The sequence below is a fragment of the Suncus etruscus genome, chromosome 15 (genome assembly GCF_024139225.1).
Source record: "Suncus etruscus isolate mSunEtr1 chromosome 15, mSunEtr1.pri.cur, whole genome shotgun sequence".
Lineage (NCBI taxonomy): Eukaryota > Metazoa > Chordata > Mammalia > Eulipotyphla > Soricidae > Suncus > Suncus etruscus.
In genome coordinates, this window is record NC_064862.1 from 31,039,905 (window position 1) to 31,057,599 (window position 17,695).

The 17,695-nt window shown below is 47.1% G+C and overlaps 1 protein-coding gene across 1 annotated transcript in view; it reads right to left on the reverse strand.

Annotated features, from left to right (window-relative positions):
• Positions 1-3,086: 3,086 nt before the first annotated feature.
• MYO18B (myosin XVIIIB) overlaps positions 3,087-17,695 on the reverse strand; it is a 235,613-nt gene continuing 221,004 nt past the window's right edge. The window contains exons 42-44 of the mRNA XM_049788082.1: positions 5,009-5,017; positions 3,522-4,290; positions 3,087-3,467 (exon numbers count right to left, since the gene is read on the reverse strand). Coding sequence (XP_049644039.1) covers positions 3,156-3,467; positions 3,522-4,290; positions 5,009-5,017 — 1,090 coding nt within the window. The 3' untranslated portion in view covers positions 3,087-3,155. The remainder of the gene's footprint in view (positions 3,468-3,521; positions 4,291-5,008; positions 5,018-17,695) is intronic.

Here is a 17,695-nt window from a genome sequence, read left to right on the forward strand (position 1 = left end):
TAGGGCCATTGTACCACTTAGAGCTTGTAGGAGAATCATAATCCTGGGTTTGATTATAATGTCTGGGTTTGAGGATAGAAAAATCCTTGTTTGTGTCTAGCTATACCAGAGGCAGTTCTAAGTATAGAGGCATGTTTGGGGTAGGGCCTGGAGACTATTGCTATGGGAATTTACCAAAAAAATATTTTAGAGGGGCCAGATTCAGCAGGCAACAGGATATTTATTTTGCACTCTGCTGACCAGGGATTAATAATGGTCACAATATGGTCAGACCCAGGAGTCTGCCAGGGATGATTCCTGAGTATACAGTCAGGAGTGGTCCCTGTGCATCACCAAGTGTGTTTCCACAATCCCCCCCCCAATATTTTTAGGAGTTTATTCATTTAAACAAATGAGATTTTGCGATTTATAATACTGTTAACAATGGTTCCCTGCATGTGATTTTAATACTATAGCATCATTAGTGCAGCCAATGACCAACAATGCTCCTCCCTTTAAAATCTTATCCCCTTGGGGCCAGAGAGATAGTGCAGCAGTAGGGTGTTTGCCTTGCATGCAGCCCATCCAGGACAGAGAGTGGTTCAAATCCCAACATCCCATATGGTCCCCTTTACCTGCCAGGAGCAATTTATGAATGAAGAGCCAGGAATAACCCCTGAGCCCTGCAGTGTGTGACCCAAAAACCAAATTAAATAAAATCCTCTCATCCAAAACTCAATTGTGTGGATCAACTCTCCTATTTGACTCTTTGTTGCTAATGTACTGGATATCTTTGAGTTCCTCCCATGTATGAGAGATCATTTTGTATCGGCCCCTTTCTTTATAACTTGTGGGGGAGAAGGGCTTGATCCAGAGCTTCTGAAAGCACAGACTTGTCCTTCCCCTGCATGCCAGGGATCACACAGTGGTCCCATAGTTCTGAGGAGACTTTGGGTAGTTGCTATTTGAGTCTCCAGAGCCCAGATAAAGACATGTGTAGCAAGGTCAAGTATATGCACCAAGCCTCAGGGCCTGACCTGGGAAGAAGTGACTCTAGAAGTGCTGGGAGACCCCAAATCCCAGGATGTACCTGAGGGACTGAATTCTAGGGGTCTAAAAACATGGTGCTCTGCTGTCAATGTAAGCTGTGAGCAAGGGATGACGGGGAGACACCGACAGAGACAAGATGTTCTGGGGTGACTTCTAAGGGATCTGCCCCCCCTTACGGATGTGTGCCCTTTACTTGGCCTTTGGAGCTGCTCTCCATGTCCCTGAGAGCGTAATAATGTAAATGAATATCGGATCTCTGCCCGGTAATTGAGAATGGAGAGAAGGCCATGTTAAGTCAAATTAATTTGCTCTCCGTGGAAGGAGCAATGGTGCTGGGGTGGGCAGAGGGTTTGCTCCTAGGAACAGGCCTTTCCCTGAGCAAGGAGAACTGGGTGCCAAGCAAGGTGGGGGCAGACACGAGGGGCCATGACACCCCACCTCACTCCTGACTAGAACTGTCCTGTGTTCTGAGATTTCTCTGGGCTTCCTGGAAGACTATGAGCCTTTGGGCAGGGATGGCTTGTGCCTGAACTCAAATGCTGATTCTTACTTGCTTGTCCAGGATTGTTCAAACTGGGACCCTGAGGTTAGAACATGACCTCGTAGGGGCTGTCTGTGGGCACAGAACACTGAGCAAGGAGCCAGCTAGTGGCTTGCAGGCCCCCTCATGATTTGTACTAGAGGCTTCTCTCCCAAACCTTCCACCACACCCCTTAACAATTTCTGATCTTGACATCTGGTTCTGCTTGGGGAAGTCAGGTCTCTATATGCAGGAGGCTCTGAGTTTACTGGGGCACATGCTGAGATGTCAGAGAAGGGGGCTGGACAGTGTCTGCACTTGGGAACCCCAGTTCCATCTTACATGCTTTTTACTGTTTGGCATTTTTTTGGTGGGGGGCACATCTGGTGGTCCCCAGGGCTTACTCCTGGCTCTACACTTAGGGATCACTCATGGTGGTGATCAGGGGACAATATAGGGTGCTTGGGATTGAACCAGGATCAGCACACACAAGGCAAACACCACCCCTTTTGTACCATCTCTCTGGCTACAATCCAAGTACTTTATTTTATTTTATTTTGGTTTGGGGGCCACACCTGGCATCACTCAGGTGTTACTCCTGGCTCTGCACTCAGAAATTGCTCCTGGCTCAGGGACCATATAGGATGCCAGGAATCAAACCCAGGTCTATCCTGGGTCCACCACATGCAAGGCAAACATCCTACCACTGTGCTATCTCTCTGGCCCAATTCAACTACTTTTGAATTAACTTTTGCCACTGTTTGCCAGTCAGGAAAATGGAAAGTGTGTGCACCGTCTTGGGGCCACTAAGTGTGTATGTGTGTGGTGGTGGTGGGGTGGAGGGCATTGAATACTCTCAATGACAAACTGATTTCAGCAAAGCATGAAGAATGTCAGTGTGGGACTGGATGCCAGTTCTTGCCTTTATTCCAGAGCAGGGCAAGGAAGGGGGGCGGTGGGTCAGGCTGGGAATGACAAGCACCTCCAAAAGTCACAGTGACCACTGCATCTCCCCACCTCCTTCCCAGTCTTAAGCCCCTGAATCCTTCCAGTTTCTCTGTAGATTTAAGGCAAGCGCTGACTCCAGGGGTCGGGCACGCTGAAAGCCCAGCACCTTCTTGAGCATTGTCCCTGAGGATCATCTAGTCTTCTGGCTCAACTTAAGTTTAAGAGCAAAGAAATGGGCAAGGGTACCTGGCCCTGCTTCGGGCTTTGGATCAGCTTTGCATCTGAGACAGGCAGGCACAGCTAAAGGCCTCCTCAGACCTGCTCTCTCTTTGGACAGGAATCACACTTGCATTGTTCCAGATAGCCAGAGCTGGGGGTGAGTGAACTTGACTCTGGTTCTCTCTCTCTCTCTCTCTCTCTCTCTCTCTCTCTCTCTCTCTCTCTCTCTCTCTCTCTCTCTCTCTCTCTCTCTCTCTCTCTCTCTCTCTCTCTCTCTCTCTCCTCTCTCTCTCTCTCTCTCTCTCTCTCTCTCTCTCTCTCTCTCTCTCTCTCTCTCTCTCACTCTCACTCTGTTTCTCTGACTCTCTTGCTGCCTGTCTCTCTTTCTTTCTTTCTCTCTTCGCTTCTCCTAGCCCCGTACTTGGACCTGGCCACCGTCCTACTTTCCCAGATACTTCTTCATTATGCTCTCCACGTCCTCATCCTTCCCTGCCTGGGCGCCTGCGGGGTGCTCTCTGGCCTCGGGGGACCTCCGCTCACCCCCATCCCCTTCCATCCTTGGCATCCTAGGGCTGCTCTTGCAGGAGGCAATGGAGCAGGCCGAGGACGAGGAGTCGGAGAGGTGAGCGGGGTCGTCCTCCCGGGGCTCCCGGCTCCACTTCCAAAGGGCTTTGAAGCCCGAGAGGAAGGAGCTCTTGGCCTGCTCTGTTTCAGCGGGTGCCTGGGCCTGCTGCTGCTGCTGCTGCTGCTGCTGCTGCTGCTGCTGCTGCTGCTGCTGCTGCTGCTGCTGCTGGTCCGTCTTAGCACTGGCCTGACCGGTCACCGACGAAGGTGACCCAGGCTTCCGGATAGCTGGGATGAAGTCATCAAAAGCCACCCTAGTGTGGCGGTCATAGCTGAGGCCTGGGAGCTTCCAGCTGAAGCTGGAAGTGTCTCTGCCATCCGGAGGTTCCTCCATGAAGTGGGCAAACTGGCGATTCTGGAAGACCAGTGGCTCTTTCCCTAGGTCCGGGCAGCCCGCTTCATCCAGGGAGGCCTCCAGGCAGCGCCTCCGAGGACGCAGAGTGGGTGACAGGACCAGGTCAGGGCCAGGTACACAGCAGGTGGGACCCGGCCCTGATTCTAGGAGGCCCTCGCAGGAGCCGAACCGGGTCTTCTTGGTGGTCTGGGAGTCCAGCGGTGGGGGGTCCTCGCTGCTTTCCTGGGGGAGGCAGCGCAGGCTGGATGACCGCAGTAGCCCAGATGCCAGCCCGGGTGTCAGAGGAGACTCTGCTGTGGGGTCCCTCCGGGACAGACCCACCTGCTGGTCCCCAGCTGCCCGGGCCCTGCGCAGAGAGGCAGCCCCGGTGATGTGGTAGACAGGCGGGCTGGGCCAGTCCTCCAGGCTCAGTGCCGAGCCACGGCCACTCTGTGCCCTCTTCTTTCTCAGGCCTTCCACGAACTCTGACAGTGCAGCCGAGGGGCTGGGCAGCTGCTCCCTTCCCTGCGGAGATGGGTCTCTGCTCCTGGACACTGGGGAGGACGTCCGCACTTTCCTGGCTCGGCTCTGGGCGGTCCCGATCTCCTCCTTTACCCTGTAGCAAGGAGAAAGACAACACACAGTGGGCGGAAATGATCCCATTCAGATAATGTGCGCAAGCACCACTAAAACCCAAGCAACTAGTACAATATCTAGATATATATTTTTCCCCACCGCTGGCAACGCCCGTCCCTGGCGCACTCTCAAATGAACTGTGTGATTTAATGTGCAAATGCAAGCCATGCAAATGATTTCTTGTTGCTTTCTGAAATGCAATTTCTGTCTATAATTAAACCCGGCTAAGTATGTTTGAGCAGATTAAAAACTGCAGCGAGGCCGGCTGACTTAGATTTACTCAGTCTCCTCGCTGACATGATGGGCCGACTCATTCTCTTTCCTGACTGTAAAAGGTCTAATTTGCTTCTGGAAGACTGGGAAGGGGCCCATAGGAGGTTATTCTTTTGACCCGAGCCCAAAGAGAGCCTCTTTGCCCCTCTGAGTGCCTCTGACCCCTAAGAGTCTGGGTGAGGAGGGCCCAGTGCACCCCTGACTGAGCGGGAGAGAGAATGAACCATCCTTCCAAAGGGAAAGTGGAAACCCAACCAAACATGAACGTGAAACCCACTTGAACAGAAATCTCCAGTCCCAGGTGCTTTCTCTTTGGGAGACACCAAGACACCAGCAAGTTTGGCATTTCTGTACAGGCATTTTGCACAGACCAGCCCAGAACATTTACTCTTTACAGGCTCCAAGCTCTGTAGGAGGGCTCTTACAGTTTTCGACTGTAAGAGCAAATGGGGCTGTCAAAAGGAGAGGGGAGATGGCATTACAGCAAGTAAGGTACTTGAATGAGGTTGATCCCAGGTTGATCTCCAGCACCACATATGGTTGGTAACACGAGCCTGCCAGGAATAATCCCTGAGTACAGAATCAGGATGAGTCTTGAGTACCTCTGAGTATGGCCTCAAAACACAACCCCCCTCCCCCCAAAAAAAGGGAACAAGAGATGGGAGTCTATTAAGGGCACCTTTCAAAGTAAAGTCCATCTGTCTCCCTTGGAAAAATAGATCATCTCTACCCCTTCCCACCCACCAAAAAAAAAAAGTAAAAGGGGGCTGGAAATCACAGATTGGGCCTGTCATGTAAGCCTGGAGGTACACAGGTGTGGTGGGCCAGAATGCTGACCACCAGGTCCTTTGGCACTATCATTCTAAGGGACATGAAGGACCTGGTAGGATCTAGGCATGTCCTCCCACAGGAGGTGGGGACTCTGGCCCAAGACCTCTTGGATAGCTTATGTTTTGGTTTGGGGGGCTTTAGGGCCCCACATCGCAATGCTGGGGGTCAACACTTGATTATATTCAAGTGGTGTTCAGGAGAACTATATTTGGTGCCAGGGACTGAAACTGGATGGGCTTCATGCAAGGCAGGTCCAAGGAGGCCACTGCACTATGCCTCCAGCTCCACGTGACATAGCTTAGAAGAAAGAAAACTCAGTAATGCAAAGTGTTTCTAGAAACGAAGGCCCTGGAGGTCTGATGGCCTAGTAGGGAGACCAATCAGGGCAGGGGTTGGGGAGGCTCAGAAGAGAGGGGGAGGTCACTGAGGCAATAATACCCAGTTAAAGCAGCTACAGAGCTGAGGGCTCCTCTGCTTCTGCTACCCTAGGACAGCCGGAGTAGGGCAGGTGCTCAGGGGAGATCACAAGCTAAGTCCAAGGTGACATACAATGATCCCCATAATCCACTTCCCATTCCATCCTCAATGTCTCCTGGGGAGAGAGAGGGAATGAGCCCTGCATTCCTCACACATCTGGCCTCCTGGAGTTGGTCTCCTGTACAAGAAGGTTCTAGAACCTTCTCCCAACCTCCTCCCTCAACTCTCATATTGACTTCAGGAGTCATTGAAGACATTATGAGGCTGGGTACCCTGAGCAATAGCTCAGGAGAATGCTGTGTAATTACACACACACACACACACACACACACACACACACACACACACACACACGTTATCACAAATGACTGTTCGTCACTTATTGTTTGTAGTTATTGGTCATGAGATTCAGTTACTAAGTCCCAGGGGCTGGCTCCTCTCTGGACTGAAGGAAGGTCCAGTGGAGTGTTGAGAGTGAGTGAAGAATGAATGAATGAGTGGCAGGTGAGACCTTGCATGCACAGCAGGGCCATGTGTTCCCGCCAAAGATGCACCCTGAGCCCAAGCAAGGCTGCCTCCTAACCCAGTGAGTTCCTGTCACCTGCTAGCGCTGTCACATGGGACAGGTGACTGGGCTCTGCCTCCAAGGCATGTCTGTCAACATTAGCAAAGCTAGAACTCACTCCCAACCTGGGAAGACCAGGTTCTTGCTCCTGGTTTGTTTGTTTCTTCTCGCTTTTAATAAACAGCTTGGAGCTGCCAGGGCCAGTGGGTTGCCTCAGCACTGACGAAAGTCATTTCCGTCTTGTCTGGGTCACGAAAGAAGGTGGGCGTGATGGGTTCTCTGTGGCACTCCTGGCTTGGCTCCTGCACTGCCTGCTCATGGCAACGGTGGCTGGTGTGTGGGCTCCTGCCTGGAGCTTGAGGCCTCTGCCATCCTCCCACCCACCTCTGCTTGTTCTCTTCCTTTTCCTCCTCCCAGTCCTCCCTTCTTCCCTTCCCTTCCTCCTTTCAACTCTCCTTCTTCTTGTTCACCTCCTCTACCTGCCTTTCCTCTTCCTCTTCCAGCTCTTTCTCCTTCTGCCTATCCCTCCTCCTTCCCCATTTATTTATTTATAAATATTTATTTAGGCACCATGATTACAACATGTTTATAGTTGGGTTTCAGTCATAAACAGAATACCCTCCTTCACCAGTGCAACATTCCCACCACCAATGCCCCCCTCTCTTCCCCACCCTTGCCTGTAAAACTACACTAACAACTAGAAAGACAATGTTAAAGAATGAGAGTAGTAGAATGCCCATCGCAAATCCCCCATTTCTTTAACCTCCTCCTTGATCTGTTAATCTCTCTCTCTTCCTGGTCCTCCTCATTCTCCTCCTTTCCTTTCTCCTCCCCCTACTTTACCTACTCAAAATGCTGGGACATATCACTCACTCTCCCTCCACTTCCTTCCTTTTCCCATTCCTCTTGGCATCCACAGAAAATGGAGGAAGAGGAGAAAGAGGAGATAGGCAAGGAGAAAGATGAGGAGAGAAAGATGAAGGAGGAAGAGGAAGTAGAGAAGGAGGAGATCTAAGAAGGAGGAGAAGGAAAAGGAGGAAGAGGAGGCAGAGATGAGGAGAGGCTGAGGCAGCCATATTGTGCTGTTCATTTCACATACCTGCCTTTCTCTACCTTAATGGCAATTTCTCTGCCTTGGACAGGCCCAGCCACCAGACTGGGCAGGTGTTCCTGAATAAGCAGCCTGTCCTAAGGCCTCTGCCATCTTGTGTAATCCAGCAATGGGGAAGTGACATTGCACGATTAAAGTCACCTGCCACAGCCCCATCCTCTCCCTGTAACATGGCTGGTGGCTGTCATGTGAACATGATTCCATCACTTCCTCACCATTATCTGCCACCAGCATGGCTGCTCCAGGAGCAGCGGTTAGGACATTCCAAGGGGACCTCCCCCTGCACCTCTCCTAGGCCTCATTAGTTGGTGCCAGGCTCCATCTCCATCCCACAGGTGTAGAAACTGAGGGTCACTCAGAGCCCTATGGCTAGGGGCCAAGGCTGGGCTCTGATCCTCGGCAGGCCAGGTTGAAAGCTGCTTCTCCCCTCTAGGCTTCCCCTGAGCTCCTGGCCTGTGGAAACAGCAGCCATGGAACTTACATCTACAGGTAGAAACTTTCACAATCTACTGAGAATAAAGAGCAACAGCAAGAAGTGAAGTGCGAGTAAAAGAGACACCGACGCCGCTGACAAGAGGCAGAAGCACAGACCAAAAATCTCCCCCGCCTCTGAGCCTGGGCTGACCGCAGCGCCAGGAAACTTGGCGCGGATTTAATGACACCATGAATCATCCCCCAGGCTTGCTGTCACCCCATTCTTCATCTGCACTCCGAAATTAAAGAGGAAATTAAAAAATGTTGCCATGTCCTCTCAGACAGCTGAGGCAGGAACCAGATGTCCCTTAAAGATGGCCCTAAGGTTGGAAACCTGCTCCCGCACCACCACTGACCACCTGTAATAAAAGCTGACATGGTGCCCGTGGGCAAAGGGGACATTTATTGAGCCCCTGTGGTGTGCAAGGAAAAGCCACCTAAACGGAGCCAGGAAAATGGTGCCTTTAGGCTCTGAGGCCATCAGGACAGTCCTTTAAAGCAGGTACTCCTGAGCCTTTCCATTTCCCACCTGAGGCTCTGAAAGGGTAAGTAATTGGTCCTCTTATAAACTGTGAGCAGGGCTTAATATTTTTTTTTTTGTTTCTGGGTCACACCCAGCGGCACTCAGGGGTTACTCCTGGCTCTGCACTCAGAAATAGCTCCTGGCAGGCATGGGGGACCATATGGGATGCCAGGATTTGAACCACCTTTGGTCCTGGATCAGCTATGTGCAAAGCAAATGCCCTACCGCTGTGCTATCTCTCCAGCCCCTGAGCAGATCTTTAGAACGAGGATGCCAGGGACTGGAGAGTTAATATTGGGGTGAGGCCATGTGGTCAAACCCCATTTAATCTTAGGTACCTCATACAGTTCCCCCAAGCACCAACAGGGGTCTCTCCTGAGCAAAGTCCCATTGGGAATGTCCCCTCCCTCACCAAAACAATGAATAATTAAATAAGGCCCCCACATCCAAGACTCTGGTTCTTTTTTTTTTTTCTATTTGAGAGAGAAAGGAGTGAAAGGAGAGAGAGGGAGAAGAAAGGAGAGAAAGGAGAAAGAGGGAGAAAAAAGAGGGAGGGAGAGAGAGAGGGAGAGGGAGAGGGAAAGCAGGAAAGGAGAGAGAAAGGAGTATGGGAGAGGGAGGAAGAGAGAGGAAAAAGGGGAGGGAGAGGGAAAAGAGAAAGGAGTGAGAGGGGAGGGAGAGAGGGGGAAAAGGAAAGAAAGAAAGGGGGAGAGGGAGAAGGAGAGAGGGAAAGGGAGAAAGGAGGGAGAGGGATGAGGACTCTGGTTCTTAATGCCTCTTTTCTCCTACCTCTATTGGCCCATCTTAAAGATGCCGAAGCTGCACTCCAGAGAAGCCAGAGGCTTGCTAAGAGGCAGAAGCAAGGTCTCTGTCTATATAGCAGAAGAAGAGGAGGGAAGCACAGAAAGGCTGGAGACTGTAAGCCCCTAAAAGTTTAGCTGTGGGGCCTGAGCATTGAACTGCAGATAGGGTGCTTGCCTTGAATGCAGCCAATCATGGTTCAATCCCCAGCATCCCGTATAGTCCACCTGAATACTACCAGGTATAATTTCTGAGTGCAGAACTAGGAGTAACCCTTGAGCACCATTGGGTGTGACCCCCAAAAGAAAAAAATATGAGTGGTCCCAAAATGAAAAGGAAAAAAAATAGAAGACAGTTCAGCTGTGGCAGAAGGTCAGGTCAAAGCATGAGACCAGGGTTGACAGGGAAGCAGGAAGTAGCTAAAAGACAGGGTGGGTGTTGGGTGGGGTGCTCAGCCCTTTGGAGGAAGTAGGTTGGAGCCAGACTTTAAAAATTCTTTCTTCTTGGGGCCGGAGAGATAGCATGGAGGTAAGGCGTTTGCCTTTCAGGCAGAAGGTCATTGGTTCAAATCTTGGCATCCCATATGGTCCCCCTAGCCTGCCAGGAATGATTTCTGAGCGTGTAGCCAGGAGTAATCCCTGAGCACTGCCAGGCGTGACCCCCCCAAATAAAATAATAAAATAAAATAAAAAATAAAAATAAAAATTCTTTCTGGGCTGGAGCCATAACAGCAGGTAAGATCATTGCTTTGCACATGGCCGACCTGGGTTCTATCCCTGGTACCACATATGGTCTTCCAAGTGTTTTATAATAGCAATTTATGATTTTTATATTGGTCTTATTATACACATGTACTCTTTGATAATATTGCTTATGGGTGGAAAATTTTACAAATGTTCACTCTGTCTGCACTTACGATGGAATACCCTGTTCTAGCTAAGAAAATGTTGACTTTTTTTGAAACTCTACATAGCTATGCTGATAGTGTAGACAAGAGCCATGATGCCCCCACTTCTCTGCATGATGAACAAACATGAATCAGGATAATGAGTTTGCAGTGATGCCCAACACAAACAGGCTCTTGGATCCCTGAATGGTGTCTAAGGTTTCAGATGCTTTTCCTAGCCTAGATCCACTATCAACCAGTAGAAATAAAAACTTCCTTGTTCTTCAGCCACAGACTTTTATTTCAGTGTGCTTAAATGAATTTCCATTACAAGAGGAGCACCAATAGAAGTGATAGAGCAAAGAGCCAGCAAAAAGCCCAGAGCATAGCTGGGCATGGCCCCCAAACTAAAACACTGTATTTCCTGTAGCAGTAACACTGTTTACAAGAGTGCACGTTTATGTGTTTTAGGGGTACAAAACCCAGCACCAAAGGGCCAATTTCTCTCTATCATGCTCCATTGGTCCCCTCCATCCACTCATGGTCCCTTTCTCCATCTTGGTAACCTCAGTTTTGCCGTCAGAGTCTGAAAGTTGGTTTTGCCTGGTCACTGCCTTTTCTGTTGCTTTTTTCTTTATAAACATTTCTGTGGGAGACATCTGGTATTTGTCTTTCTCCTAGGCGCCAGGCTGTTTGTTGAAAGAGGGGCAGGCAGTACTTGGGTGATGAGGGGTCGGGAAAGACAAAGCAAACAGGAGGAGAGGAGCCTTTCTCCCAGCTCTAAGTTTATTTAATCTGCAAAAGCCCAGACGAATGACAGCCCTTGTGCAAATTTCATAAGCAGGAAAGAGTGTAGATTCTAAAAGGAACTAGAGGAACAGGGAAGAGTGAAAGCAACAAACAAGCAAATAAACAAACCCCAAAACAAAACTAGAAAGCTCTGAAGTGCTACCCCAGGGAAGACATCTTACTGTAGGCTGGGAAGGTGGGGTCCTGAGCTTCAGGGGGTCCCTCCAAGGCTCCTTCATCCCACCCACCACAGGGACAGAGCTTTGTAATATCAGATGGAGTGTAAGTTATGGGAAAAATCATAGGAATCTTGTTGGAGGGAGGTTGAAAATGGTGGTGGGACTGGTGCTGGAACATTGTACATCTAAAATTCAACTATGAAGAACTTTGTAAATCACGGTGCCTTAATTAAAAAATATATATGTTGGTTTCAATGCAGGGGTGGGGAGATTCTAGTTGATAAGGGACTAGAGAATTAGGGAAATAGTGCTGAGTGCTGAAACAAGTGTCTATCACACTCAAGGCCCCAAATTTGATCCTCAGTATCACTAAGTCTGAGGAACAAAGCATCACTGGGCCCTAGCACTGAACCATGAAGGCTGCCTCACTGGGCAGAATATCACCGGAAATTATCCCCAAAGTTCTCCCACCACCCCTGCAGAGTTTAAAATGAGAGACTATAGACTAATGGAAAGTATTACAAATTGAGGAATTTGTAGGAAGAGAGGAGGTATATTCATTTTCTTTGGGTTTCCTGCTGAAATGTTCTCAAAATAGTTTACTTTTTTTTAAAGAAAGATACTAAAGAAACCAAGAAACCACATGCTATATCCTTAATAGGGCCCTTCTTTTAAAAAATCTTTACAATGGACTAAAATAATTTTAGGACTTTGGGGGTAATATGAACATTGTTATCGTAGACAATTACAGTGCACTTGCTGATTTGGGCAGAACAGGCAGAAAATGTTCTTAGAAGCAGCATTAAAAGCTATTTAAGGAGACCTGTCTTATCGTTTTCAACTTTCTTTCACATTGGTTAGCCTAAGGAATTTGTTTAGGTTGAAAGAATCGTAGGAAAAGGGGTAAGGAGAGAAATGGAATCCATGGTGCAAACATAAAGCTGTAGGCTACTAGGTGTCCTTTGTGGATAAAAACAAGAAGGAAGGGGGAAGGAGCTGAGAAGAGGGGCAACAGTGACATGTGATGGCATTTCTGAGGAATCTTAACTCTATATTCTTAATAAGAGCAAATGTTCTTTACATATATATTTTTTTGGGGGGGCACATCTGGTGGTGCTCACGGCTTAACTCCTGACTCTAACCTCAGGAATCACTCCTACTTGCTATACTTTATGCCCAGTAACTTTTTTGATTATATATTTTTCTTTCTTTAAAGATCCATGGCTTAATTGTTTAAAGTTATTGATAGTCGAGTTTATTTAAAATAATTTTAATTTTGACCAAAAGTGAATAACAAATCTTTCACAGTAATATTTAAGGTACATTGTGACAACGTATCAGGGCCATTCCCACCACCAGGGTTGTCCTCCCTCCACCCCTTTTCCCAGCATGCGTCCCATATCTCCCTCCTTTGCTCCCCAGAGTGCTAGTATAACTGTTCCCCTCTATGTATAGCTTGTTGTAGATAGGATATTGATAGTTGAGTTTTATTGGTATTGGGAGGTGGGCTGGGGAAGGGGATGGGATCATATCCTGCCTCTGTGCTGTGGGCTATTCCTGGTACTTTTACTTTTGGGGAATTTGTTTTTTGTCTTGCTTTGAAATTGAATCATTATAAACTACAAAGTCACAAAGGTATTTGTGATTAGTTTTAGGTGTACTATATTCCAATGCCAAACCCTTCATCAGTGTCTACTACTTCCACCAATGTTCCCAGTTTTCCTCCCTCCCTCACATTGCTTTTGAGGCAGGCACATTTCCACTCCACAGTGGTACTAGTGTTCCCTTCCTTAACTTATCTCCATCCCTCCTCCAGTGACATTCTCCTATCAAAGAGCAATTCTCCTGTTCTTTGTTTCTATCGCCAATTGTGCATGTGATAATCTGCAGAGGCAAGCCTGGCATTCTGTGACTCCCTTCATAGAATCCTTTGCAATTATTCCTGAGGCAGGAGAACCAACTGAAGGAACAGAACACTCCCAGTTCTTAAGTCTAACTAGAGATGCTGTTTTAAGGCAATGTCAAGTCAACTCAAGCATGAATAAATAAGAAAAGGGAATAAAATGGTACCTATAAAAACGTCCATCTTCTAGATGTGAAATCAAATATACCACATAAGAGATCATATGTATGTACATATCAATCAAGTGGTGACACTGTATATAATTATGGAACCTAATAATACAGCTTTGGCCTATGGGACAGTTTGATTTAAGAGTGTTTTGAAATGTGAAATATTATTTATTCTAATATATATAATATATACACGCTGTGGTGCCAGGAGCTAGTACAGCAGTCAGCACGCCTAGCATGTTCCTAATTGGAGTTCAATTGCCATCACCACATGCTTCCCCCAAGCACCACCAGGTCTGACTCTTGAAACCCCAGGACCCCCAAGGTGGTCCCAGCCCTGCAGTGTCTGAGAGTTCCACATCCTGGGGTCCTTGCATTTAATTACTGGCCAAGTTAGCTAAGAATCAAAGGTGGAGCCCCTGGAGCTCCTGAGCATTGCCTGGCAGTCCCGTCCCCCCAATACATACACTGGGCCAATTGGACATCCCTCAGTGATGGATCTCCTCCTCATATAGTAAATATCAGCCCTCATTGTATATCTAGACACTGAGAGTTAAATCAATACAGCTTCTGAAAGAAAACATGGGGACATATTTTAGTTCTTTGGGAGGAGAGAAATAATTTTTCAGTATACTATAAATAGCACCAGCCATAGAGGGAAAATTATAAATTGGGTTACATTAAAATCAGGACCTTCTGTTTATTGAAACAAACCATGGGAAGAATGGAAAAGGCAAGCAACCAAAATAAATATACACTTGTAGAGTTTGTAGATGGGGGGAGAGATAGTTATAAAGAGAGCAACCCAAAGGAAAGAACATCACAGATACTAGTTACCCAGACACTCCACCAAAGAGGATATCTACTAGAATCTTTTTTTTATTTTTCTTTATTTTTCAGACCTGCCCCAGAATCTTTTTTTTTTCCCTAATTGGCAAAACCAGGTGTCAGCAAGGATGAATAACAGCAGACATACTCGCACATTGCTGGTGGGATGCAGTTGGTTCGACCATTGGGGAACTCTATGCTAAAGTTGAAAGGACACCTGTGACGCAGTAGTTCTGCTCCTGAGGAATTGTGCCATTTCTAAACTATACATAGAAATGTGTAAATCCATGCCACAAGAGATGTGCACAAAGCCATTCAGAGGAACACAATTCATCATAGAGCTGAACAGGAAACACCCTAAATCTCTATCATTCACAGAATGATACTCACTATTTCCCACTCACAGAAAGGTGTACTACAGGCACAAGGTTTCTCAGTCTTAGCATATGTGGCACCTGGGACCAGATCATTCTTTGAGGACTCAGTATCCCCCAGGGTCTCTACCAAGTTAGACAGCAGTAGCAGCTCTCTGTCCCTCATTAAGATCATGGAGAATCTCCCCAGATGTTATCAATTGTCCTCTGTGTGGGGGAGCAAGGGAGAAATTATTCTTGAGTTAAGAATTATTGCCGTGGATAATAGAGCAAATAAAACAAAGGAATGGCTAATAAGGACATATATCATTCAAGAGAGAGGCCAGACACTCGGCAGGGCTACTAGATGCTTCCATTGACAAAGAGCTCCAAAACAGGCCTGAATAACTGACAAGCATTGGAATTGAGGAAGGCAGTGGGGAAGAAGGCAGATGTATGATGTGTGACTTAAGTCCTGATCTGGTTTGATTTGGAAAACAATGAAATGACTGTGACGAAACATGATCAATTCGAAACCTTCATAAAAATGCACCACCCAGGATGGCATTTCGATACTAAGCTTACTTAACCAAAAAATTAGCTCAGAAGAATGTTCTGAACGTTCTGAACCATCAATGATTTATCTGCAATGTTCTGAACCAGCAATGATTAATCTACAGGATTTTACACAGACTTGCAATTAATTTAGGTGAGCTGAAATTTCCTGGAGGCCCAGAACTTTATCATCCAGGACCTGAAGTTCTAGGTAGGTACGAGTCTTCCTTCCCTTCAACACCTGTCTGGGGTTGATACATGTTTTAAGGATAAAGCCTGATTAGAGAATAACTTCTTGTTTCCTTTGCTCAGGCCCTGGGCATATGCGTAATAGGTTTTCAATGACTATTTCCACACTTTTAGTTGCTACATATTTTTGGCTAATCTTCCTAACACGGATAAAACTGAAAAGAGCTCTTTTGTGCTAAGAAGACATAAAACCCTATTCACAAGAGGCCCATCTGTTAAATATATTCAGCATAGATTAAAATGATCCTGAACTCTGGTTCTAAGAGACCAGTAAATAAATGACTACTGAAATAGATTAGCGATGGCTGTTTCACCTACTAGGAGAGCAAGCTGGTTTTTTAACACTAAGCACCATCATTCACATTTGCATAATTAATGAACTAATTACAAAGAAGTCTTATCTAATCATTTAAGCAGGCCTCACGCGACCTTGCCTGCTTCTACAGTAATTGCACTTCCTTGAAAGTAATACAATTTTATTTTAAAAACACACCCTATCATTTGGATTACAACAACAACAACAACAACAACTAGTTCCAGTCAGTCTTAGCCCAAAATAAAAAGCAATGGAGGCTAAAGGGGTAGGGGCTGTTGAAATCAGCTCCTTTTCAACAAAGTCTTGCAAGCCAAAAGGAATGAGGCCTCAAATATTTACAGAAAGCAAATTTTCCCCCAGGAAAAGGAAAAGTTGTAATGCTGTCTTTTAGCCAAACGAAAAGCAGTTGTGTTAAATCGGCACCAAAGCAAATGATACATACAACAGTAATTAGCGAAGATTACACAGTAATTAAAATCACGATGATTATGTGAGTGAGAATAATTTATACAATAATCTCTACGCTCGCATTGCAATATGGTCCATGTCCAATACCAACAGTGGAGAGAGCCACGTTTGGCAATAAAATCAATCTCAGTAGCACTAATTAGGTGGGGACAGATCAGTCACTGAAATTGAGGAATAAATAAAGTTTCTGTTCATCATAAATACAATTTTATTTGGACTTCCCAAAGTTACAGAGTTGGGAGTCAAAACACTTCTTTTTTGAGTTTTGGGGATTACACCTGGCAGTGATCAGGGCTTATTTGTTGCTCTCACTCAGGGATCCATCCTGGCAGTTTTCAGGGGACCATATCAGATGACAGAGATCAAGCCCAGGTGGGCTTCATGCACAAGTGTCTTATCAACGATTAATGTTGAAAACCCAATGTAACAGTTGGGGATTTAAATTTCAGCTAAATGGGACACCTAAAAGGGTTCCCTAGCATTGCTCAGAACGATCCCTTGAGAGTAGAGGCAGGACTAAGCCCAGAGCACTGCTATGGGTGGTTCAAACTAACCCCCATCTAAAAAAAAAAAAAGTCACAATTGTATTGCTCAGGATCAGATGGAGGAAAAGAGCCAAGCAAGGACATCACCCACCAACTTCAACATTGGTGGTCTAGAATAAGAAGAGAGGATCTGAAGAGATAAGTTTGAGGGGGACCCAAGAGCAGATGCAACTACAAGACCAGGCAGGCATGAAATGGTAAGAAAAGAGTAAAGAAAAGGATCCCAGAAGGAAAGGTCTGTGTCTGGGGTATCCCATGAGTCTGGGAGTCAGAGAGGAAAAGGCTCTGGTGGACAGAAACAGAAAGTTCTGTGGGAAGCAGTTAAGTGGGGAGAAGTGTGCACGGGTCCACTGGCAGTGCCTTGGGGGCACCAACCAACATCTGGAGCACCTAAAGATGCTCATTCCTTTGGGAGAAGAACAATTAAAACTGAGGAATCAGAGGCCACAGGAGAGGTTATTGGGAACAAAAACAAGGTTGCAAAGGTATCATGGGCTCCACTTCTGGAGGAAGGAAGTGGGGGCAGAGAGACAAGAACGTACTAGATGCCACAGAAGTGGAGGCCGCTGTACTTTTGCTATGAAGGACACAAGAGTGTGTCCTTAAATATGAGATCTTGTAGCTAGAAAAGAGTCCAGAGGGCTTGGAATAGAATCCAGTGGCAGGAGGGAGTTGGTAGAGTGGAGAGGAGAAATCTGACTGGCACAATTGCCCAGAAGGCACTGTGGAGGCCCAGAGTGGAGTCCATAGCGTGGCTAACTGTGAGTGGGGTGGTATCTAGAAGTGAAATGAGGGTTGGGGCTCCCTGCAGGAAGCCTTAATGTGCTATCAGAACAAGAAGTAAGTCGGTGAGCCCCTTCTTTTGAGACAGTCATCCAGGGCCATTTTGGATGGCCCTGGCACCACCTGCAGCCTGATGGGTAAAGACTGCAGCCAAGTGTGTCCAAGTCCCACAAAACACCCCACCCCCTTGTCCCCTGGGCCTCAGAAGTAATTTAGTGTCTCCAGCTCTGGAAGCTCTTGCATTTATCAGCACAGCTGCTTGATGCCGGGGCTGTAAATCATCGAGGTCTAGGTGTATTTCTCTGA